Raw genomic sequence first — 24,328 nt, forward strand, 5'->3', positions numbered from 1 at the left:
TACGTATCCCAAAAGGCTTGGCGAGGCGCCGCTGACTGGTGCAAGCCAGGCGGGCTACGGCGTGAGGACGTTCAGGGACGCTGGCGCGCGGGATTTAAACTGGGCGGTTTACGCGGCGTCAAAACCCCGTAGGATTGGCAGAGTTGTACCTTCTTGCCGTTTGGTGTGTTTTTTCCGGCGCATCTGCGGACTGCGCAATGGAGTCGTCGCTTCAGGACCGCTTGTTCCCCGGTCTCGACATCAAGATCCAACGCAGTAATGGTGAGGGGTGGGGTCCCGAGGCCAGGGGGACCCGTGGGCTGAGAGACGACCGAAATTACTGCCCCTCCCCAAGCGGCAGGGCTCCGAGACACTGTTGGGGATTCCCCTCATCCCGCAGATCCCGGTTTCCGCACTGGCGATCGGTCTTCCCTACCCAGGGACAGGGAGCGCTGCACTGGCGGTTGGTCCCCTTCCTGTCCTCTGGGAGTAGGCGGGGCTCCTGCGCGTCAAAGGACCTCCCAGGGGAGTTAGGGTTGCTAGGTTAATTTTCCCTCTTAAATTCTCCCCTGGAACTGCCCTGGGCCTGTAGGGACCTCGGCTTCCTGGCCCCTCTACTCCTATAAATATTGTGCACCTGCAGTTTGTCAGGCACTGGGATTCGGGGTAACGAGACAGACCAGACCCCTGCTCTTCAGGAGCTCTCAGCGCTCTCTCGTTAAGCAGCTACCGCAGCTCTGGCAGCTCTAATTCCCGTGTCATTGGGAGAGCCATCAGGAGTGAGTGAGGGAGGGAAACATGAGGGCACTAGAGCCTCGGAGCCGTGTTGAGGAGCAGTTCACCAAGGGCTAGAGTGACTCTTCTGTCCCAACATACCTTCAGCCTACTCTGTAGGCTCTCTTTTGAGTGGGGCTGAATGCTTATACCCTGCAACTCCTTTGTAAGACTTGTTCTCTGCCTGCCTCACTACGGGATGTTCTAAGTGTGAAGTGCCAGGACTACTGTTAAAAAGAAAGAAAGGCAGCTGTCTTTTCCTTCAGGTCAGCTTCACATTGAGAGTCTCCGTGGGGTCCTAAAAGTGAAAAAGATGGGTAACTCTGGCCTTTTCATACTATAGGCTTAATTCACAGTGCCAGTATAAGGACTGTGGACCTGGAGAAAGCCTGTGTTTCGGTGGAATGGACGGAAGGAGGTGCCACAAAGGGCAAAGAGGTAGGTTCTACCTAAAAGATCTGTGTGAAAATGGAACCTGTGAGAGACTTGTTGTTGTTTTTTTTCTTTTTCAATTAGCCATGATTGCATTGCAGATAAACCTCATGGACTGTCATACTGCCACCAAGAGCCTCGTTTTTGAGGCTGTGTTGTCCTCCCTGATCTCAAACATGGTCCTCTTTGGATGCACTGGCATTTTGTGTAGTAAAGCCTCTTCTAAATTGAAGCCAATCAACAGTTTCTGGTGTGTTTTTAGAAATCAAACTGCACAGCATCCTAAAACCTTGCTCAGCCAAGCTAGCTTCTGAATGCCTGTGATAATTGTCTGGGGAGCAAAACTGATAATCTAGTTGAGAAGGGAAAAGTATGTTTCTGAAACACCAAACAACAGAAGGCAACTTGTGATAAATGGTACAGGTGAGTAGTACCAGAACGGCTCAGAGGTGGAACTCACTGAGGGTGAGCTGGCCTTGCGGGAGCCAGTGGGCAGGTTTAGCAGAGGGGCCTGCTGGGGATAAGCAAAGAAGCTGGCTTCAGGCAGTAGAGGCTCAGGATGCTGGGTCTTCATCTCTGGCACTTAAGATGATTGAGATTTTATTCTGTAGGCGGTGGGGTGCCTTGGAAGGGTTTTGAGGAGAGGAGAGCTGTGACTAAGACATTTATAGTTAGAGGTGTTGAGGGTGGTGAAGAGGCCACCAGGCTAGGAGCAAGAAAGCCTGGGTTCTGGCCGGTCACTGCCACTACTTGTATGTCCTCAGGCATGTCTCTGCCCCTCCTAGAAATTCAGTTTTCTCATCTGTAAAATGAAGGTGATAATATCTACCTCGTAGGGTTTTTGTGAGGACTTGATTCAACAAATCCTTTTGTACCATTTCCAAAATGCCAGTCAAGAGAAAACACAAAAACAAACAATCAAAAATGCCAGACAGCCGAGTGTGTTTGGTGCTGGGGTTAGAGAGGTGAGTAAGACAAACCTGGACCCTCTTTCATGGAGCTTAGTGAGAGACCAGTTGTGAAGGGCTTGCTCAGCATAGTGCCTTATGGTAGGTGTACAGATACTAAGATGGTATATTTGAGAAGTAAAAGGATCGAATATTTTATATTATCTTCCCCTGAATCAAGAAGTTCCTAAAATTGCTTTCAACCAGCTGTGAGTTCCTTATGATTTGTTTTTGTTTTGTTGTTTAGAAGTACAGCCCTTGGGTGCCCCTCCCGCTCAAATATTGTCTGTGGAATAAAGGCCAAACTTCTTTTGAGGCATTCAAAGCCTTTTCAAGGTTTGGTCCAATCAAGCTTTTTCTCTGTATCACACAAAGTATCCTGTGCCAGGGGCAAATGGGGCAGCTCCCCACTCTGAGACCATGCCTAGTGTCTTGCTGCCTTCACACTTCTTATTTCTTCCTTCTGGGATGTTCACCCTCATTCATCAATGCGCAAATCAGTTAATGTCAGAACTAGGATTAGGACACTGGTCTCCTATGCTGTTTACTCTATCTGTAGTTTAGGGATTGGAAATGGGGGAAGGGTGTATAGTAGGGGTTTGTAGCTGTCCAAGAAAAGTGGACAGAAACATAGTTACTGACATAGTTCTGTCTTCCTTGTTACCTATGCTGCTTTGGTTCCTAGTTCTTTGTACATATGATTTCTCTCCTCCCTTTAGGATGTGAGCTCACTGGAGGCAAGGGTGACGATATGTGTATCTTAATGGATCTTTGAATACCTTCTTCCTTCTCCTTGCTTATGCAGAATAAATGTTTGAATGAGCCCACTAATAAGTAGGAGGTAAAGCTCTCACCCTGAGGTTTGCACCTGCTGTGAAGTATGCTGGTGAAGTTTGAGTGGTTCCTAGAGAGCTTCAGGACTCTGGTGATGTAAACCTAGAATTGTGACCTCATTGCAGGCATGAGCAGGACACTGTGACTGCAAAAAAGTGTCTGGGCCAATTAAAAAATGTAGGTAGACTTAGGGTTAGGTAGCAGCACTTAGGAACTTGTGCCCACCCATAACATCCTGGAGGGCCACCCATTTTACCATCACTGGGACAGATAGAACTTGTTTCCTCCTCCGTGTCAGCCAGCAAGAGGTGTTTGGGTCACTGTGCCCAGAGGGACCCCACTGCCCAGCATAACAGTGGAGGAGCCAGGCGGCCCAGATCTACCGTGGACTGCCTGCCTGCCTGCCTGCCTGTCTTCCTCGTCACCTCGTTCTCATCACTGACATCTACATTAGCTTGGAAATCAGAAAACAATATCATCTAGATGGTAAACCATGACTAAGAAATAAATATTTGTTTATAACTATTAGTACTTGGTGGAACTTAAGGTTGGTAAAGTCTGAATCTAGAGGTAGCCTTGGTTGCAGAGATGCAATTGGTTTGAGCAACCAATGTTGTCTCATTAAAACTTTTATTTGCTCCTTGCAGATTGATTTTGATGATGTGGCAGCAATAAACCCAGAACTCTTACAGCTTCTTCCCTTACACCCGAAGGATAACCTGCCCCTGCAGGTGAATGTAACGGTAGGTGCCCGATCTGGCTGCAGCCAGTGCTCCAGAGGATTCACTTGGCTTGTTGGCTCTTTGCTGGGTTGTTTTCAGGGACTGCCTAGGCCTTCAGCACAGCACATGGGCTCTTGAAAATTGATAAGAGCCATATATTGTGGTGGTGTGTTTTATTTTTCAGAGACAAAAACGCAGATCAGTCAACTCCAAAATTCCCGCTCCAAAGGAAGGTAAATGGATTTCTACTGGCTTATTGTCGTGGGGTTGTGCCCAGAATGGTTTTCCTAGGGCTCAGGCAGCTGTGAAGTAGACACATTGCTCCAGTTTAGCAGGTGGCTTCTACGTGAGCTGAGTCCTGCTGTACCTTCCAGGCGCTGTCCTCAGTGAGGAAGAGTCCAACCTACAAGGAGGAGGAAGTGGGGAGGTATTGGTCAAAGGGTACAAAGTTTCAGTTATGCGAGATAAATAAGTTCTAGGGACCTAATGTACAACGTAGGGCCTATGATGAACAATATATTTGTCTACTTAAAAATTTACTGTGGATCTTGTGTTAGTGTTCTTACCACAAAAGGAAAAAATAACCAAAACAGACGGAGCGGTAGGAAACCTTTGGAGGTGATGGGTAAGTTTATGGCATTGATTGTGACGATGGCTTCATGGATGTGTACTTACCTCCAAACCCATTAAGTTGTATACATTAAATATCTACAGCTCTTGTATGTCAGTCATTCCTCAAAGCAATTAAAAAAAAAAATGAATCCAACCATTCAACCTACAGGTCTTAGGTCAACCTCTTGGGGAACTGGTGCATTTGGGAAATTTGCTGACTGGCCTAGAAGTCTTGGCTGTAGAATCCAGAGCAGTCATCAGCCATTGGCAGGCTTGTTTTCTTTCCTCAGGGGTGAGGTGGTAGGCAGGCTGTGAGAAAAGCTAGCTCTGGGCTGTTTAGAAGTATAGTCGGTGGTGCTATGGAGATCTGGAGGTGGGGTAGCGTGGGTGGAATTCCAGCGATGCCTCAGAGCCTAGGAGAAGGTTGCACTTTCTCTGCAGACGTTGGCATCGACCTACTTTGACTACAATTGTCTGTGACCACAGTGGGTGGCTATAGGCACAAACTACCCAAGAAGTCTAGCTTAGTTTTCAGGGCCAACTATACCTGCATGGCCTACCCCAGTCCAGAGAATATCACTGCCCTGGATAACCACTTGGCTGCAATTTCAGGTTCAAGGGGTCTAGGGTGAAAGGTGGCGCAGTTGTGAGCTTGGGCTGGGCACAAGTGACACGGCACTGGCCCTGTCTTGCTAGCCTGCATGAGAGATGGGAGTGGCAGCGGCCTCACTCCACCTGCACAACCCCAAAGGACATTGCCACACAGCTCCTTGTAATGGAAAAAGACCTTTATAAAGGTGCATATTATCGGACAGTAGAGATGAAACACAAGATTACAAGTCTTTTGGGACAAAGGGAAGTTGTAATAATTCATGCTCTTTGCGAAAGAGATGGATTATATAGAGCCATCAGATCAGCCTAAATTTAGGAGACTCAAATTCAGTACAAGTGGATCTCTGCCTATATGACACCAGGTGTTCTATTTCCAAATTTATGACTTCTTTTATCAGTGAATTGTTTCTCTCTTACAGAGGGAAACTATATAGATGGTTAGAAGTTGGTAAGAATTCAAATATAACTCATTTGTTTCAGTTAAGCATTCTTTTAAGATTCCAGAAAATCGAGGTAGCTGATTCCATGGGTTTCTGATGACGTGGACCAGGTCGGCTCTGTAAAGCCCCCCGGAGCAGTGGTGAAAGCCTAGACTTTGGAATCTGGCAGTCCTGGGTTCATATCCTGGCGCTGACACTTATAACTGAGTGACATTGGGCATGTTGCTTAATTCCTCTGAGCTTTATTGTTCCTTTCCCTCAGACAGAAGCACTGATGTTTACCTCCTAGTGTTCTGAGGTATGGGCAGATTGCTGTAGAATAGTAGGTGCGGGATTAGGTCTGTCCTTCTAGAAATGATTTCATATGGGCTGTAGGTCCCTCCCTTTACTCAAGACAGATGCTCTTGTGGGAGATCTCCTTGCCCTCAGGAGCCCTCGGATCTGCAGAATGTGAACAAATTAGTTTTGGGGTCACTAGTACTTAGACTGATTTTTCCTTTCCTGGTGGTCTGGGCCCATCTCACCCCGCATAGCATCTTGGAGGGGTGCCCCATCAGCCCTCCTGATCGGGCCGCACTGATTGCCCCCTGGTTCCTCAGGTCTCCGAAGCCGCTCCACTCGCATGTCCACTGTCTCAGAGGGTCGCATCACCACTCAGGAAAATAATATGGAGGTGGAGCTGCCTGCACCCGCAAACCCCCGAAGGCACTTTTCAGTTCCCAGTAAGTAACGCATCTGTCTCCCCGGTTGAGGCCCTGGAGCAGCTCCTCCCACATTACCCTGAGCCTGTTCCCGAATGGCCTGAGATTTTTGCACTCCCCGGTGTATGCCTGTTCTCCCCTGCCCCACAGCCCCATCACCTAGAAAAATCTCTCTTTTTTTAAACTTTATTGAAACATAACATATAGTATATACAAAAAAGTGACATATCATTGAGTATATAGTTTTCTAACGCAGTCATATAACTGATACCCAGATCAAACCACACTGCCGGCACCCAAAAGTCCCCCAGGCACCCTTCCAGTTGCTAAGCCCCCAACGGAACCTGTAATCTTGACTTCTGGTAGCATAAATTAGCTTTTTCTCTTTGTGAACTTTATATATATGAAATTTTAAAAATATCTTTAGTTGTCAACTTTTATGAGACACGTAAAGTAGATGCAGACTGTGTAGGACACACAATCATTGCATCTTAACTACAGGGCCAGCAGAAGTGAGGCCTGCTTGGGTGTGGTTGGTAGGGTAATAATGTGGGTGAAATAATTTATAGTTTTAATTTGAACATTTCACCTGAAATGTCGTGTGGTGTGCTTGAGTGTGATATTGTTATGTTACAGAATGATATGCTTATGGTTTTGTAATAAAAGGGGGCATTATTTGTGCCAGACCCTGTATGTCACATTCAGCTCTTACAAAACGAAGTAAACAAGAGGATCACGACCCAGTATGGGAAGTAATGAGTCGTCCTGGGTCGTGTCTATTGGGGTTGAGTTAATATGGTTACTTGTTGCCCAGGTTTCCATTATTGCTGGCTTTTCGGTCTTGCTCCTGTTAACCACTTGGGTTCCAAGGCTGGTGAGAAGTCAGAAAGGCCTGGCCTAAGAAGCCATGCTTGGATCAAGCCTAAGTAATTCAGGCTTTTAAAGGCTTTTCCCTTCATGGTGAAGCCCATACAGAGGTATGCAAACACCCTTTTAAAATTTTTTAACCCCAGGAGCCAGCCCCTGAAGAGATACTGATGTGGTTCAGGGCATGGGCTGAGGCGAAGGGGAAAGCCCCAGCTCTGCCCACACTGCAGGGGCTTGAGCCCTTGCTGAGCTGGCAGCCAGCAGCCCTGCTGGCCCACGGCCCACTGGGGTTCAGCTGCGTACCGCTGCGGTAGCCTGCCTCCTTCTCCAGTGACCCTTGTTCCCCACAGCTGGCCCTCCTAGGAACGCCTGCCCTGCGGTGGCTGAAACACCATTTCCGATGGTCAGCGAGGAGGTGGAAGAGCAAGTCCATTCCATTCAAGGCAGCTCTTCTGCAAACCCTGTGAGCTCAGGTAGACACACAGAGCTGTCTGCTGCCCTGTTCCTAGTGCAGGACGAGAGTCACATCCTGTCTCAAACCTGGCCTGCCCTGGCACCTGAGTTCAAACTACATTTGTCACTTGGGTGTGCTTCCTTGTGGCCATGGAATCAACTATTCACAAGAGGTGATCCTGTCCCCTTAAGCTGGTAGGAGCCTCCTGATGTAATTGAGGTGTTGTCACAACTATAGTATCTTGGCTGACACCTTAAGAACAGCCCAGAATAACGTGACAACAAGCAGAAATGGTCTTACCTCTTCTGGTTGTTAAGAAAATGCCAAAGAGGTTTGGGGAGAGCTTAGGTTAGACCTGGGGTACTCACTTTAGCAAATCTTTACTTTGTGGCTCTGGCCATCCCAAGAGTCACATCTGCTTCCTCTCCTTGCATTTGGTGATTTAAGTGCAAGGGTCTAGAGAAGGCTTTGTCCTGGGAAAGGCCCAGGACTGAGCACAGCAGCCAGAGAAGAACAGCCTGGCCGGCTGGACAAGTAAAATCATGAGCCTTTCTCCCCCTAGTTCGGAGGAAATCGTGTATTGTGAAGGAAATGGAAAAAATGAAGAACAAACGAGAAGAGAAGAGGGCCCAGAACTCTGAAATGAGAATGAAGCGAGCTCAGGTACCTTTCCTGGGAAGCTAGGGTCGGGGATTTCATGGGTATCTTTAACTGCAACATTAACAGCAACACAGGTACAGTTGGGCTCCAGCATTACTGAGGCTCCAGTTCTGATACCCAGGAAGCTTAACAGGTGTCTCATCAGGATTCAGAGAACAAGTAAATCAGATCTTTTTCTGAGGGCCTTCCGATGAGGACTGTTCATGTGGATTGTCCAGTGAGCACACCCAGCACATAGTGCACTGGACAGCGGGCCTGCTGGGCACAGGTGCCTGCTTTCCCCCGACTCCCTCGTTGTGTGTGGGTGGTGGACGTGCTGTGGTGCAGTTCCAGTTTGGAGCCTGTCCCTTTAGTTGAGTTAATGGCTGTGGGGAATCCTGGCCTAATCTCCTAAGATGGGGCACAGTGGCCCTCGCCCCAGTTCCCGGAGTGGTTTGGTGCATGCCTAGGCACCACTGGGCTCTCGGCCTGGAGCTGGGGCGGGAAGAAGTGAGATCATGTGGGAGTTTTGTCCACTCGGGTGCGCCGAGTACATGAGAAAACGGGGTGCTTCTGCTTCGTACTCAGGTCTGACAGCACTTACACAGTCAGTTCCTTCTTGCTCTTGTCTCAAACAGGAGTATGACAACAGCTTTCCAAACTGGGAATTTGCCCGGATGATTAAAGAATTTCGGGCTACTTTGGATTGCCATCCACTTAATATGACTGATCCTGTGAGTAAACCCCATTAAAAGACAGGAAACTTATCTTTAAAGGAGTGAACCGCACTCTCCCTCCTGAGAGCACACCCACACCTTTTTTTCTCTCAGGTGTTCATCTCCAGAACTCTGAGGGACCCCACGAGACTTGCAGCCAGGGGAGCAATGGGCAGCGGCATCTTGTGCTGAGCTAACCCCTGGCCCTGTCTCCAAGGCCCCCTTTTCTCTGACTCCTCAGGGAGCCAAAGCAGTCCTGTCTGGGCTCTCTCGTTGCTGCTTCTGTCCTAAGCCCTTTCTGGTTTTGCTGTCCCCAGCTTCGATAAACGTACTCTCTAAATAAATAAACAAACAAAAAAAACAAATAAAAAGCTGTGAGCCCTGGCTGGGCAGCTCAGTTGGTTAGAGCATCGTTCTGCTACGCCAAGTTTGCAGGTTTAATCCCTGGTCAGGGCACATATAAGAATCAACCGATGAATGCACCAATGAGTGTTTTTCTTTCTCCTCTCTTCTCTAAAATCAATAAATCGAAAATTTAAAGGTATGAGAGCATTGAGAAATCTTCACCTCCCCCTGGAGTTAGTGAGGCCTGGATGGGAGAGTCTGATCTTTTTTCTTTTTTTTTCTTTTCAAATGCTTTATATATCTGTTTTTAGAGAGAAGGGAAGGAAGAGAGAAAGAAACATCAATTGATTGCCTCACGCATCCCCAACTGGGCACCTGGCCCCCAACCCAAGCATGTGTGCTGACTGGGAATCAAACCAGCAAACTTATGGTTCACGGGCTGGTGCTCAATCCACTGAGCCACACCAGCCAGGGTGAGAGTGTGATCTTTATAGACTCCCCTCCACTCCCACCCTGCCCACTTTCATAGGTTGGCCAAATTCCTACTAATAATCATGAAAGTGTGCTGAAACCTGTAGACAGCAGAGTGAGAAGACTGGGGGAAAAATTCAGAGATACCTTCTGGTGCTCTTGAGTAACAAATGGGGGAGGCAGGGTCCTATTATTAGATCTTGGCCCCTGACTTGGCCAGATTAGGGATTGTGTGTGTTGGGGGAGGGGGGCATGGGGAGGTGCTTTGGAGAAGGTTTCTTTAATATTGCCCTAACCTTTAATTGGTTGGTTGTCTCCTCTCATCCTCTTGAAGATCGAAGAGCATAGGATATGCGTTTGTGTTAGGAAACGCCCACTGAATAAACAAGGTAAACTTCATTCAGCCAGAAAGATGCTTTGGAGTGGCTGAGGGTTCCCGTGTCTAGGGAGCATCCCCTGAAAATACTCTCCTCCTTCGGCAGAACTGGCCAAGAAAGAAATAGATGTGATTTCTGTTCCTAGCAAGTGTCTGCTCTTTGTACACGAGCCCAAGTTAAAAGTGGACTTAACAAAGTATCTGGAGAACCAGGCGTTCTGCTTTGACTTTGCATTTGATGAAACAGCTTCAAATGAGGTCGTCTATAGGTGGGTCCCTTGGCTTTTTCCCCTACCCCCCCCCGTCATCCCCTTTGGTCTCCTCCATGCAAGACGCTGTGGTAACACTGCTCACAGGCGTGCAGAGCTCTAAAGCCCTTCCTGGCCTCCTCTCGTGTTTTCTGTGGGTCAGCTATCACATGGAGTCGGGTCTAGGCCTGGTTTCTGGGCTGCCGTATGCCAATTTGCAGCTTTAGCAGCACATCCTTGAGTGGCTGAGAAGCGAGGTTACCCATTGCATTCTCTGAGACTGGTCTGGGCAGGCTTCAAGGGTGCTTCCAGTGTCTCATGCATCCACCCCATTACCCACTCAGCAAACTCTAGGACTACTCTGTCTAATATAGCACCCACTAGCCTCATGTGGCTGTTGAATAAAACTTAAATAAAATTCTTAAGTCACATTTCAAGTTCTTGATAGCCACGTGTGGAAGTGGCTACTGTTGGACAGCACAGACATGGAGTACTTGCATCACCACAAGATGTTCTACCCAATGACACTGCTCTAAACCAGAAGCTGACAAGCTTCTGGGCCATTCTTGGCTCAATTCCTTTTTATAGAACTCTCAAACTAAGAATGGTTTTTATGTCTTTAAAGGATTGTTTTAAAGCAATGTGACAGACCTGTGTGGCCCACAAAGCCTCCAATAGTTTAGACTCCTAAATATTTAGAGGGTTCCCTCTGATCCTTGTAGCCTGTCTTCTGCTGGGAGTCAGCTGCTGGGTTCAGGCTTCCATCTTCTGTCTCCAGAGTCAGCCAAGGGGCTGGCGGCTCAGAGTGGGGGCCATCAGTTAGCAAGTCAGGCCAGCCTGCTTCAGTCAGCTAGGAGAATTTCGGATTTGTAAGTGGGGCTGGAGGCAGGTTGGGGCCACTTTTCAGGAAAGGATTACTAGTGCTTGGAAGGAGGAATCGAGGACCCAGGAATTCTTCAGTGGAAGGGCAGCAGGACCATGTTCCAGGGTGCACATTTTGGTCAGAGATGTACACTCTTCCCTATCCTTTCTCCTAGGTTCACAGCAAGGCCACTGGTACACACAATTTTCCAAGGTGGAAAAGCAACCTGTTTTGCATATGGTCAGACAGGAAGTGGCAAGACACACGTGAGTATTTAGGCATAGCTGGGCGTGAGTTTGCTCACGGGGCAACAGGGGCTTTCTGAAAAAGAAGACAGTGAGTTTCTTGTAGAAAATCCCCTCTGTGCAGGGGCCCCATCACCAGATAGGCTTGCTGCGCCAGGTGCAGAGAGAGGCCTTAGCAGGTCCAGCCTCCTGGCTCTGGTGTGGCCTGTGGTGGCGATGGAGCCAGCAGTGCTCTAGCCTAGGCCAAGTGCCCTTTACCAAGGTCTTCTGCCCCTTTCTTTTGCAGACAATGGGTGGAAACCTCTATGGGAAAGCCCAGAATGCATCCAAAGGAATCTATGCGATGGCCTGTAAGTAGTGTGTTCTGCTGCAGTGGGGCTGGGCACAGAAAGCAGGCTGCTGACTTCATCCATGATCTCTCCCGTAGCCCACGACGTCTTCCTCCTGAAGAATCAGCCCCGTTACCGGAACCTGGGCCTGGAAGTCTATGTGACATTCTTTGAGATTTATAACGGGAAGGTACCTGCCAAGGAGACCCTGTTTATGCTGTTGGGACCCCTGAACTCTAAAACCTGAAATTGGCTAGAAATGGTAGAAGCCCAGCAATCTGTGAGCTGTGAAACTTTTGGGCCACTCTGCCCTTCCAGGTCGGGGGAGGGGGTTACCTGATGGTGGGACCGAGCTCAGCAAGTGCGGCAGGGACACTCCTCAGAGCTCTTAGGAGGGAGGTTTGCCCCGTGTGTGCCTGTGCTCCCTCTGCCCGCCGCCTTCATAACTCTTTTCCCTTTGATCACCTGTATGTATTTTCACACTCACATTCATCCTTCCTCTCTCACTTCCAATCCCCATCTGTGTGTGAATAAATAAATACACACACACACAACTCTGTTTTTGCAGAGTCGTCTGTCCCGCTTAGAGCAGAATCTAGATTGTAGTAACAGCTAATATTGATCATTAATGTGATGTGTGCTAAGCACTATTCTAAGCGCTTGTTTCAATTCATTTTATTAATCACAACACCCTACAAGGAAGTATTACTGTCACTATTCTGCAGATGAGAAATAAGCCTAGAGTCAGTGGTTAAGGACTATCCAGGCTCACACAGCTAGTATAGTATCAGAGTTGCATCACACTGAAACAGCCCGGTTTAGAAAGCACGCCCTCTGCTAGTCTACTCAGCTCGTCCTCTGTGTGCCTTTCCCGCTGCCTGCCCTTATCTGTACTCGGATAGTCCCTGCCGGAGGGAGGAGGCAGGTGGGGTGCCCGGTGCCTGATGGCCTTAGCCTTGCTCCCCTGCCTGTCACAGCTGTTCGACCTGCTCAACAAAAAGGCCAAGCTGCGAGTGCTGGAGGACGGGAAGCAGCAGGTGCAGGTGCTGGGGCTGCAGGAGCACCCGGTGAGCTGTGCTGACGACGTCATCAAGATGATCGACATAGGAAGTGCCTGCAGGTCAGAATTCTGGCGAGGGGAAGGGGCCACTGCCTAATGCCCAGTTCAGGTGACAGCTAGCCCTGAGCCTGCTGTGGTTCCACAGAGGCCCTCACCTTCTCCACCTTGGGGAGAGCTGCGAAGGCCTCTTCAGTACGGTGCCACAAAGAGGCTCATCAGGAACAACTCGAAATGTCTTAAATGTGACCAAGGCAGGCTTTATTCCTGGACTCTTACCCCAGAGGCATGCTTCCTGACTTCTTTCTTTACTGTTCCCTCCCTCTGTGATGGGAGACAGGAGCTCTGGGTCTGTTCTAGGCTGGAAGTACTGGGGCCACAGCTCCCGTGCAGAGGTGGGGGAGCACTCTTCGTCCAGGGCCCTGGGCATGGTCCAGTGGAGTGCTGAGCAGCTCTTGGAGGCCCAGGGAGCAAGCTGGGCCCTCACGTTGTGGCAAATGGTTCATGACAACCCCTCCTTCCCTTTGTGCCTTGCAACAGAGGCAGCTCAATTTTCCCCGTGTTTTTAAGGGCCCGCAGGTCTGGCCAAGCCCCTAGCACAGAATCCAGTACTGTGGCTGCCAGGAAAACTGACTAGGTCCAGAGCTGGAGGGAGAGCTTCTGCCCAGGGAAGGCAGAACAGAAAGATAAAGTTACAGGACTTCTTAGACTCTTGATCCGTGTCCCTCTCTAACAGGGGACTCACTGCTGCGGCCTGGGGGCACCTTGGACCAGGTGCCATGGTGGCTGGCGACTGCAGGAGCTCATAGCCTTTCTTTGCCCTCCTTTACCATAGGACCTCGGGGCAGACATTTGCCAACTCCAACTCTTCCCGCTCCCATGCCTGCTTCCAGATTCTTCTTCGAGCCAAAGGGAGAGTGCATGGCAAGTTCTCTTTGGTGGATCTGGCAGGGAATGAACGAGGTGCGGACACTTCCAGTGCTGACCGGCAGACCCGCATGGAAGGCGCAGAAATCAACAAAAGTCTCCTGGCTCTGAAGGTAGCAGGGGCGAGCTAGAGGGGGCTGGTCTCGGGGACAGCTCATGGAGGGCGGGAGTGGGCAGCATGAGAGGAAGGAAGGGACCTCAGTTGCACCTGCTGCCCCCCAGGAGTGCATCAGGGCCCTGGGACAGAACAAGGCTCACACCCCATTCCGAGAGAGCAAGCTGACACAGGTGCTGCGGGACTCCTTTATCGGAGAGAACTCAAGGACCTGTATGGTGAGTAGGGGAGCTTTTAGTCCTGTCCTAGGCAGAGGCCCGGTGCCCTTGGCTGTCTGGGTTTCTGGGCTCTAACTTGACTGAGTTTTACCCTCTGCCTTTCAGTACCAAGCTCCTCTTTGACTACCTCTATGTACCTGTAGTGTGTGTCTGTGCTGCTCTGGGTTTGGGGGAGGTCATTCCTCCCTTACCTGGTGGGAAGGAAGCTACAGAATTCTGAAGGCAGACCTTTGGGGAAGCAAGAAAGGCAAGCCCTGGCTGTTGTGGCTTAGTTGCTTGAGTGCCAGCCTGCAAACCAAAGGGTCACCGGTTCAATTCCCAGTCAGGGCACATGCCTAGGTTGTGCGCCAGGTCCCCAGTGCAGGGCATATGAGAGGCAACCACACATTGTGTTTCTCTCCCTCTCTACCCCCTTTCCTCTTTCTCTAAATATAAAGAAATAAACATCTTAAAAAGAAAAGAAAGGGCTATAGCCTTGAATGGCTTTTTGTACCTTCCTTATTTTATCCATAAGCCTTTCTAGCTAGAGTGTGCCCTGCCTCCCCTCAAGGGAATACCCTCTCCCGTCTGCTGGGGAAGATAGGCATTTCTGACTAAGCTCTAAACCCTTCTCCCTGAGACACTATCCCTGAGACAGCCTGGGCAACTGAGGGTTCCAGTAGGAGCCACAGCGCCGTAAGGTGTGACCTTGGTTTGAGGAATGGGTCACTGAAGAGATAAAGAAGGAGGGGGTAATAAGATGTGCCTTTAAAGGCAGGGAATCAATTTTTAAAAATATTTTTTATAATTTTTAAAATTACACTTAGAGAGAGGGAAGAACGGGGAGAATCAGAAGGAGAGAGAGATACCAGTTTGCTTTTCCACTTACTCATGTATTCATTGGTTGCTTCTTGTCTGCACCCTGACTAGGTATCAAACCTGTAACCTTGGCGTATCGGGATGATACTCCAACCAACTGAGCTACCCGGCCAGGGCAGAAACCCATTTTTAAAGAGCTTTAATCTGTAGTGCCCATGGAGCAAGCTGCCTTGCACAGAATGGGTGCTAAATGAGCTGTCCCTTCAATACCATGTGGGTTTTAGTAGCTTGGAGAGATTCCTCCTGGCAGCCTCTCCCCATGGTCCCCGACTTCTCTCCCTTTCCCTACAGTCCCCAACCTTTAACCACCCATTCCCTCTTTTGCAGATTGCCATGATCTCACCAGGCATAAGCTCCTGTGAATACACTTTAAATACACTAAGATATGCAGACAGGTACCAGTACCTACGGCCAGGTGGGGTGGGGAACAGGGTGTGGGAGGAGGGAAATGAATGGCAGAGATGAAAGAGGGAAGAGATTCTGGGGTTAAGCGCATACTGTCTACTCTTCTGTGATTCAGTGAACCTGAGGCTCAGGAGTTTGGACATGATGCTAGGTCTGTCCCACACCTCTCCAGGCCCCAGTAGGGAGTCAGCATGCATGAGGGTCTTTTTCTAGGCCAAAGGCAAAGCTGCCACTCCATCCCCTTGAAGCCTCAAGCCTGACAATCTTAAGTGGCACAGCACTCTTGGTACAGCCAAGGAGGTTGCGATGGAATCTGAGACTTTCTTGTTTCCTCAGGGTCAAGGAGCTGAGCCCCCACAGTGGGCCCATTGGGGAGCAGCCAGTTCAGATGGAAATAGAAGAGACAGAAGCCAGCTCGAATGGCTCCCTGACCGCAGACAATGTAAGGGGCAGGGTGGGGCCAAGCAGGACAGAACCATGGCCCGCTGAGATGGGAACTGGGCCATACTGTTGCATCTCTCCTTTTGGCCCCCTTAGTTTTCCAAGGAAGAAGAAGAAGAACTGTCTTCCCAGATGTCCAGCTTTAATGAAGCCATGACCCAGATCAGGGAGCTGGAGGAGAGGGCTGTGGAAGAGCTGAAGGAGATTATACAGGTGGGAAGCCGGCCTGGCCTGGCCTGGAAGGGACCAGGTACCGCCCTGGCCCAGGCCTGCAGCTGCGCTCAGCACCATTCCTCGAATGTGACCTGGGCTTCACTCCCACAGGTCTTCATGTTGGCGTGGCAAGAGGCAGCCCCTACCCCAGCATTCCCTAATTCTCCAACTGTGCGTCCATCTGCTCTTAGGCAGCTAACACCACACCCTCTTCTTCAGCCTGGCACACGTAGGCTTTCCTCCGTCCTAGCCGGAGCTAGTCTCTTTCGCCATGCTTCTGATTGGGGGTTTTGGAGGGTGGTTTATATGCAGGGACCTTGCTACTCGGTGAATGTTCAGTGAGTACGTTCTATATGCCAGCTCCTGAACTGAGGCCAAGGACCAAAACCATGAAGTATGGATCGTAGACCCTAAAATAAGACTAGTTGAATCCTGATTCTCCAATTTGCAAGCCGATTTCCTTGTGAAAGTCATTTAGCTTTACTAGGCCTCAAACCGAAGGGTCACCAGTTTGATTCCCAGTCAGGGCACATGCCTGGGTTGTAGGCCAGGTCCCCAGCAGGTTCCCAGTTAGGGGCATGCCAGAGGCAACCCATTGATGTATCTCTTGCGCATCAATGTTTCTCTCCCTCTTTTCCCCTCTAAAAATAAACAAATAAATAATAATAAATCTTTTTTAAAAATGGCCTTATGGTTCATGCCAGAGGCCCAGACTTCATTCTGAGGGCAGTGGATGCCTTTGAAGGAAGTTAAGTGCAGTGGTGCCATGGTCATATTAGAGCTTTGGGCACATCATTGTAGCCACAGTGTGGAGTCTGGTTTGGGGACATGGGGAGAGTGTGAAGAGAGGCAGTTGAGCGTTGAGAGCCATTAGGAGATCATTAGAAAGAGATATTGGTGCCTAGACTGAGTGTGCCAATGACCATGGGATTGGCATAACAGCAAGAGATTCAAGAACCATTTAAAGGGTGGACTTCGTAGGATTTGGGGACAAGAAAGGTGAAAGAATTAAGTTGTTGCTCCAATTTCTGGCTTGGGCTTCAAGACGGAGGACAGCATGCATTTGGCATAATAGACAGGGATAGGAGGAGGGGATAAAGGGACTAAATGGTAATGGGGGGAAAATACAATAAAATAAACATATGAAGAGATGGGGAAGAGTTTGGGGTGGGGAAGAGGATGGATTCAGTTTGAGGACTTCTGCAGAAGAGAGTCAGGAGGCAGGGGTGGGCCATGCCTGGAGGAATGGACTTCTTGCCCAGGCATCTGCATTGAAGTAGGGCCTCAGGAATGACTTGCTAAATTGGCTTGGTCATTGTTTGAACTGACAAGGTCATCCCTGTGCTGTTGCAGCAAGGGCCAGGCTGGCTTGAGCTCTCCGAGATGACTGAACAGCCAGACTATGACCTGGAGACCTTTGTGAACAAGGCAGAGTCTGCCCTGGCCCAGCAAGCCAAGCACTTCTCAGCCCTGCAAGGTGGGTGCAGTTGGGTGGGATGCAGCAGGACGGGGCCTCTGCGGGTGATGGCAGCTCTGCCCCAAGGGAATGGGGCCTCTGAGACACTCACTGACCCCGAGTGTACTACCTCCCATTCCTTCCAGATACCATCAAGGCCTTGCGTCTGGCCATGCAGCTGGAAGAGCAGGCCAGCAAACAAATGAGCAGCAAGAAACGGCCCCAGTGACGACTGCAAATAAAGATGCTTGGTTTCACGCCAGCCTTTCACCATCTAACCCCTCCCCGGGAACTTTGGGCTCAGGTTCTGAGCTGAAACAGGCTTTGGTAAATGCCAAGTATTGGGGCATCAGGGCCGGACAGACGGGGAGGGCATCAGAGTGAGAGGGACACTCCTTTTCCTCAACTGGAGCCTTGAAGGGAGCAAGGATGGGAGAATGGGACTTTTAACTATCCGGTGTGGCCCTTCTCTCCCAGTGGGGAAGGCTGGTGGCACAGAGTTTTCCCTCGGTCTGCATTCTGCCTGTGTGGACTGGCCACTGGTGGAGGGCTCCCTGGGGTTGTCCTGGCTCTGGGCAGAGGCAAGGAACCTTAGTTCCGTTCTGCTGGCTGTGGTCTGCCATCCACACCCTTGGTCTGGGCACTAATATGTCTTGTATTTTAGAAGTTTCTAGAACCTCTTCCTTGCTGTTTTTTTAGATCCAAGAGAATCTTGGCTTGTTTTCTGTGTTGTGTTTTTACATTGTGTCTAACAATAAAGAACCGGGAAAAAAATCAGTCTGTTGAGTGGCGTGTGGGAAGGGCCTGGGATATGACTGGACCCTCTGGAACTAAGGACACATTGCAATTCTGCACAATGCTGGTTCTATACTCTACCCAGGAAACCAAATCCACACCCGCAGTTAAGTGACATGTTGCAGACTCCAACCTCGGTCTTGTTCAGTGACGCTCACTCGGCCCCAGGTTCCGTCCTGGGAACTGGAGCTGTAAGCAGAAAGGAGATCATGCTCCGCCAGTTACGGTCTACTGAGCGCCTGTTAGATTCTGTGGGGTTTTCAGCCACTGTGAAGCTGGGGGGTCCCAGCTGGGCCAAGGACATTGGACCTCGTCTTCCCAGCCCTTTGACCCTCAATAAAATAGTTTGACCCACCCCCTGCCCCCAAAAAAGATTCTGTGGGAACACTGAGAAGAAAGCACTTGGTGTGCTACACAAAAAGATTTCAATTTGGTCTTGAAATATAAGAAGTTTCCTGGGTAGATGGAGGGACCAAACATAGGGTTCAGACCATTTGGGGGCTGGAAGAGTCCATATTCAGTGTCATGAAGCATAAATTATCCAATGTGCCACTAACACTTTTTGTCTCAGAGTCACAACCCAATGTGTTTTAGAAAGGTCTCTTGCCCTGGCATAGCTCAGTGGATTGAGCGCAGGCTGCAAACCAAAGCATCGCAGGTTCGATTCCCAGTCAGGGCACATGCCTGGTTTGCAGGCCACAGCCCCCAGCAACCGCATATTGATGTTTCTTTCTCTCTTTCTCCCTCCCTTGCCTCTTTAAAAATAAATAAAATCTAGCCCTGGCTGGCGTAGCTCAGTGGATTGAGCACTGGCTGGGAACCAAAGTGTCCCAGGTTCGATTCCCAGCCAGGGTACATTCCTGGGTTGCAGGCCATAACCCCCAGCAACCGCACATTGATGTTTCTTTCTCTCTCTATCTCCCTCCCTTCCCTCCCTAAAAATAAATAAAATCTTAAATAAATAAATAAATAAAATCTTTAAAAAAAAAAGAAAAGAAAGGTCTCAGGAAGATGGGTGGGGAGCAGGGGGCACGTGGGCTCCTGCAGAAACTTAGATGGGGGTGCCGAACAGATCCAAGTTGTGGCCCTCTAACCCTTGGCTACTTCATTTGTGAAACGGTATTCCCAACTTAATGGTGAGAGAATACATGAATTTGAGGTACCATTCAACAGCCAAATATAAGACCTGGATTCAGAAATTTAGCTGAATCAGATGTTTGACAGAAATGGCACCAGCTCTAAGGACATTTAAGCTTCCAGATAACCTAAACCTTCCCCTCATCTGTAAAATGTTGCCAGCATTACCAGCCTGACAGAAGTGAAGACGAAATGAAAGAATGCCACCAGCCCAAGCCTGACTACCTTCTCACCTGGATGACCATCTGAGTCCCTAACGTCTCCTGTTTGAACTCAACTCCAGTGACCTATTCTCCCCAACCAGCCAGAGGGATCTTTATGTTATTTCCTGCTTGGAACCCCTTAATAGCATCCCTTTGCACAAAGGATAGATTCTGAATACCACCCCCCCACACTCCCAACCCCAGCTGGTGTGGCTCAGTGGATTGAGCGCCAGCCTGCGCACCATAAAGTTACTGGTTCAATTCCTAGTCAGGGCACATGACTGGGTAGCAGGCCAGGTCCCCTGTTGGGGGCAGGCAAGAGGCAACCAATCAATGTATCTCCCACATCAATGTTTCTCTTCCTCTCTCCCCCTCTCTCTAAAAATAAATAAATCTTAAAAGTTCTGAATGCCCTACTGTGGCATATTAGGCCCTGTCCAATCACTTCTTCTCTATTGGTCCAGTGGGAACGTAATTTGGGCAGAACAGTTTGGAGGCTAAAAATCCAGCTTGTGAAACCACACTACAGAGTGGGATCCTAGCTCTGTGATTGCAGAACCTTCAGTGGGTTGTTTAACCTTTAGTGCTGTTTGTGAAGTGGGGATAACACTGGTACAGATTATGAATATCGAGTTAATACACATACAGCAGTAAGTACAATGTCACATTTAAGAAGTACTAGCCAGGCCCTAGCCTACCAGCCAAATATGCCAAGGTTGTGGGTTTGATCCCTGGTCAGGGCACATACAAGAATCAACCAATGAATACATACATAGCTGAGTGGAACAATAAATCAATGTTTTTTTTTTAAAAAGTGCTAGCTATTTAAGCACATAAGGACAAAGATTTTTGTTATATTTAATACTGTATCAATGTCTAAAACAAAGAGTAAGCACACAATATATGTTTTTGAATGAATGAATGAATACACCCTACTACTCACTGTTCTCCAACCACACTGGCCTTTATTTCTGGAATATATCAGGGCTTTTTTTTTTAATGGCAGCTTTATTGAGATATTATTCACATACTATAAGATTCACCCTTTTGCCTTGGCTGGTATGGCTCAGTGGACTGAGCACTGGCCTGCGAACCAAAGGGTCGCTGGTATGATTCCCAGTCAGGGCACAAGCCTGGGCTTCAGGCCAGGTCCCCAGTAGGGGCGCAAGAGAGGCAACTGCACGTTGATATTTCCCTCTCTTTCTTCCTCCCTTCTCTTTTCTCTAAAAATAAGTAAAACCTTTAAAAACACTCACTCTTTTAAAGTACACAGTTCAGTGGTTTTTAGTATACTTACTTATTTAATTGGGCAACTGCCCTGGCTGGTGTGGCTCAGTGGATTGAGTGCTGGTCCGCACACCGAAAGGTCACTGGTTTGATTCCTGGCCAGGGCACATGCCTGGGTTATAGGTTGGGTCCCCACTTGGGGCTGTGCAAGTGACAACCAGTATATCACACATTAATATTTCTCTCCCTCTCTTTTTCCCTCTCTTCCCTTTTCTCTAAAAATAAATAAAATCTTTAATTGGACAACCATCACCACTAATTCTAGAATGTTTTCATCACCCCAAAAAACCCCATGCCCATTAGCTTTCACCCCCAATTCCCTTTTCTCCCAGCCCTAGAAAACCACTGATCTCAGTTCTCTATGAATTTCTTTATTCTAGATATTTCATATAAATGAAATCATACAGAGTACGGTCTTTTGTATCTGGCCTCTTTCACTTAGCATGTGTCCCAAAGAATGGATCATGTAGCATGTGTGAGTACTTCATTTATTTTTGTGGTCAAATAATATTCCATTCTGTGGATATACCACCTTTCGTTTACTCATCAGTTGAACTTTTGGGGTTATTTCCACTTCAGCATCATGAATAAAGCTTTTAGGTTAGGAACATTCACGTTCAAGTTTTTAAGCATATGTTTTCAATTCTTGGGTATATTCAAGTCCTTTGCCCGTTTTTAAACTGGATTGTCTTTAATGTTGATTTTTAAGAGCTCTATATATTCTGGATACTGGACCCTTAGCAAAGACATGATTTGCAAATATTTCCCCTCATTCTGACCCTGGCTGAGTATCTCAGTTGGTTAGAGCGTCACCTTGATGCACCAAGGTTGCAAATTTAATCTCCCGGTCAGGACACATACAAGAGGCAGCCAACCAATGCATACGTGAGTGGAACGCATTGATGTTTCTCTCTAAAAATCAATGAAAAATAGATATAAATATTTTCCCTTATTTTATGAGTTGTCTTTCACTTCCTTGAGCATATCCTTTGAAGCACAAAAGCTTAATTAAAAAAGAAAACATTTTTTTTACCTGGCTGATGTAGCTCAGTGGATTGAGCGGGGGCTGTGAACCAAAGTGTCGCAGGTTTGATTCCCAGTCAGGGCACATGCCAAGGTTGCAGGCCACGGCCCCCAGCAACCGCACATTGATGTTTCTCTCTCTCTCTCCCTTCCTTCCCTCTCTAAATAAATAAATAAAATCTTTTAAAAAATTTAATACTTAATACTTAACTTAAATTTTTTAAAAGATTTTATTTTTATTTATTTTTAGAGAGGGAAGGGAGGGAGACAGAGAGAGAGAAACATCAATGTGTGAACCCAGGCATGTGCCCTGACTGGGAGTCGAACCTGTGATGCTTTGGTTCGCAGCCCGAGCTCAATCCACTGAGCTACACCAGCTAGGGCTCAAAAACAAAAAAAAAAGCTTAATTTTGACAAAGTTCAACTTACCTGTTTTCCATTGTTGCTTGTGTTTTTAGTGTCATATCTAAGAATCCATTGCTAAGTCCAAGGCTATGATGATTTATGTTTTCTTCCAAGAACTCTATGATCTTAGGTCATTGATCTATTTTAACTTTTGGAGGTGATGTGAGGTAGGGGTCTGAATTCACTCTTTTGCATGTGGATATCCATGTTTTCCAGCACCATTTGTTGATAAAACTATTATTTTCCCATTGAATTGTCTTGGCACCCTTGTTGAAAATCAATTGACCATGTGTATATGGGCTGATTTCTGGGCTTCAAATGGTATTCTATTGGTCTATATGTCTATCTTTATGCTAATACTGAACTGTTTGGTTACCATAATGTGTAATAAATTTTGAAATCAAGAAGTGTGATCCCTCCAAGGTTGTTCTTTTTCAATATTGTTGTGGCTATTTGGGGCCCCTTGCAATTCCATATCAATTTGAGGATAAGCTTTTCCATTTCTGCAAACAAGGCTGATGGGACTTTGATGGGGATTGCACTGAATGTGTAGATTGCTTTGGATAATATTGCCATCTTAACATTCACTCTTCCAACCCATGAACTCAAAATATCTTTCCATTTATTTAGGTCTGCTTTAGTTAATTTCAACAGTGTTTATAGTTTTTCACCTCTGTGGTTAAGTTTATTTCCTAGGTATTTTATTTTTCTGGATGCTATTGCAAAAAGAATTATTCTCCTTAGGTTCCTATTCAGATTGTTCATTGCTGGTGTATGAAAACACAGCTGATTTTTGTGTGTTGATCTTGCACCTTGCAACTCTGCTGAATTTATTAACTCGAACAGTTTTGTTTTTTGTTTGTAGATTATTTGGCATTTTTCTCTATATAGGACCATGCATTCTGTAATAAAGATAGTTTGACTTCTTCCTTTCCGTTCCTTTTATTTTTTTGCCTAATTGCCCTGGATAGGATATCCAATACAATTTTGAATAGAAGTGGTGAGAATGGACATCCTTGTCTTGTTTCTAATCATTAAGGATGATACTGGCTGTGGAGCTTTTGTAGATGGCCTTTATCAGGTGCAGGAAGTTCATTTTTGCTTCTAATTTGTTGAGTATCTCTATCATGAAAGTATTAGATTTTGTCTATTTTTTCCCTGTGTTTTGATTGATTTTCCTCTTTATTCCATCTATATGGTATATACATTAATTGATTTTCAGATGTTAAACCAACCTTGCAAATCTGGGATAAATCCTACTTGCTTATGTGATAAAGCTTTTACTTGCTGCTTGTGCAGAGCTTCAAGGTCAGCCACATCTCACTACTCTGAGGGCCTCTGCAGGTCTTTCCTGGCTGGGCACATACTCAGCCCTGCATATGCATGCACATGGCCTCCTATATTCCCGGGAATATTTTTGAGCTTTCCAAATGCCCTTATTGCCCTACTTATTCTTTTTAAGTGGGTTTTTTTGGTCAGTTTTATTAGCCCCAACTAGTGATGCTGCCTCAGGCATCTGTGTTGCTCGTGTGTAGGCACCCAAAATACAATAGGAGTAGTAAGTATTAAGGTGACAGTGAGTCAGAATTTAAATCTTCTAGGCACAAGTTGGTAAGAACCAACATTTACAGATAAGTTCAGTAAAGAGGGGTAGTGTTATGGTTGTAGGGCATAAAATATAAGGTTTGTGGGTTTTAGGGAAGACAGAGTAAGAATGTCATGAAATTGTCGATGAAGACCGTGGAGCACGCCTGTCTCACATCTGGAGAACGACCGTGTCACCGTGCTCCACTAAGGGGGCTGACAAGGAAGAGTCCTTTGAGAGAACCAGGTTTCTGTTAGAAGGCAAAGGAAACATTCAGAAAGCAACATTTAGAGAAGGTTAAAGAGGATTTTTTTTTCTAATGAATGAAACAAGACATAATGAGATTTTAGGATATGGATGGTAAGAAATGTTTTTATATACCGGGTATATACCTGCGCCCTGATTAGAATGTGGGTGATGGAGGTTGTTGGGGAGATAATTTTTTAAGGTGACTAATGAGAGAAGGACCAAAGGCCTAATATGATCAACATCAATGGTCTCAGAGCAAACAGAATGGTGGCCAGCTAGGGTGTCAGAGGGGAGCAGGAGAGAGGCTCTCTCCAGGATGATCACATGGAGTCACACTGCCCCTATTCCT

The 24,328-nt window shown here is 47.5% G+C and overlaps 1 protein-coding gene and 1 long non-coding RNA gene across 3 annotated transcripts in view; one reads left to right on the forward strand and one right to left on the reverse strand.

The window, feature by feature from the left end:
- Window positions 1-18,067, forward strand: KIF2C (kinesin family member 2C). Of its 2 annotated transcripts, XM_028512993.2 has the most exons (21): window positions 1-261; window positions 1,097-1,191; window positions 3,614-3,709; window positions 3,873-3,921; window positions 5,952-6,074; window positions 7,271-7,393; window positions 7,937-8,037; window positions 8,652-8,747; window positions 9,880-9,934; window positions 10,028-10,190; window positions 11,207-11,297; window positions 11,563-11,626; window positions 11,704-11,795; window positions 12,583-12,725; window positions 13,498-13,702; window positions 13,812-13,922; window positions 15,108-15,175; window positions 15,522-15,627; window positions 15,723-15,839; window positions 17,193-17,316; window positions 17,442-18,067. In XM_028512993.2, exons 1-21 carry the CDS (start codon window positions 198-200, stop codon window positions 17,522-17,524), a joined length of 2,169 nt encoding a protein of 722 aa, XP_028368794.1. In that variant the 5' UTR covers window positions 1-197; the 3' UTR covers window positions 17,525-18,067. The 2 variants fall into 2 exon arrangements, with proteins under 2 accessions (XP_028368794.1, XP_035881833.1); XM_036025940.1 differs by lacking the exon at window positions 7,271-7,393 and having other exon boundaries at window positions 31-261.
- LOC118500595 overlaps window positions 15,833-24,328 on the reverse strand; it is a 16,045-nt gene continuing 7,549 nt past the window's right edge. Inside the window, exon 3 of the long non-coding RNA XR_004903168.1 lies at window positions 15,833-16,207. This is a non-coding gene — a long non-coding RNA (uncharacterized LOC118500595). The remainder of the gene's footprint in view (window positions 16,208-24,328) is intronic.

This window comes from Phyllostomus discolor, chromosome 5, assembly GCF_004126475.2.
Source record: "Phyllostomus discolor isolate MPI-MPIP mPhyDis1 chromosome 5, mPhyDis1.pri.v3, whole genome shotgun sequence".
Lineage (NCBI taxonomy): Eukaryota > Metazoa > Chordata > Mammalia > Chiroptera > Phyllostomidae > Phyllostomus > Phyllostomus discolor.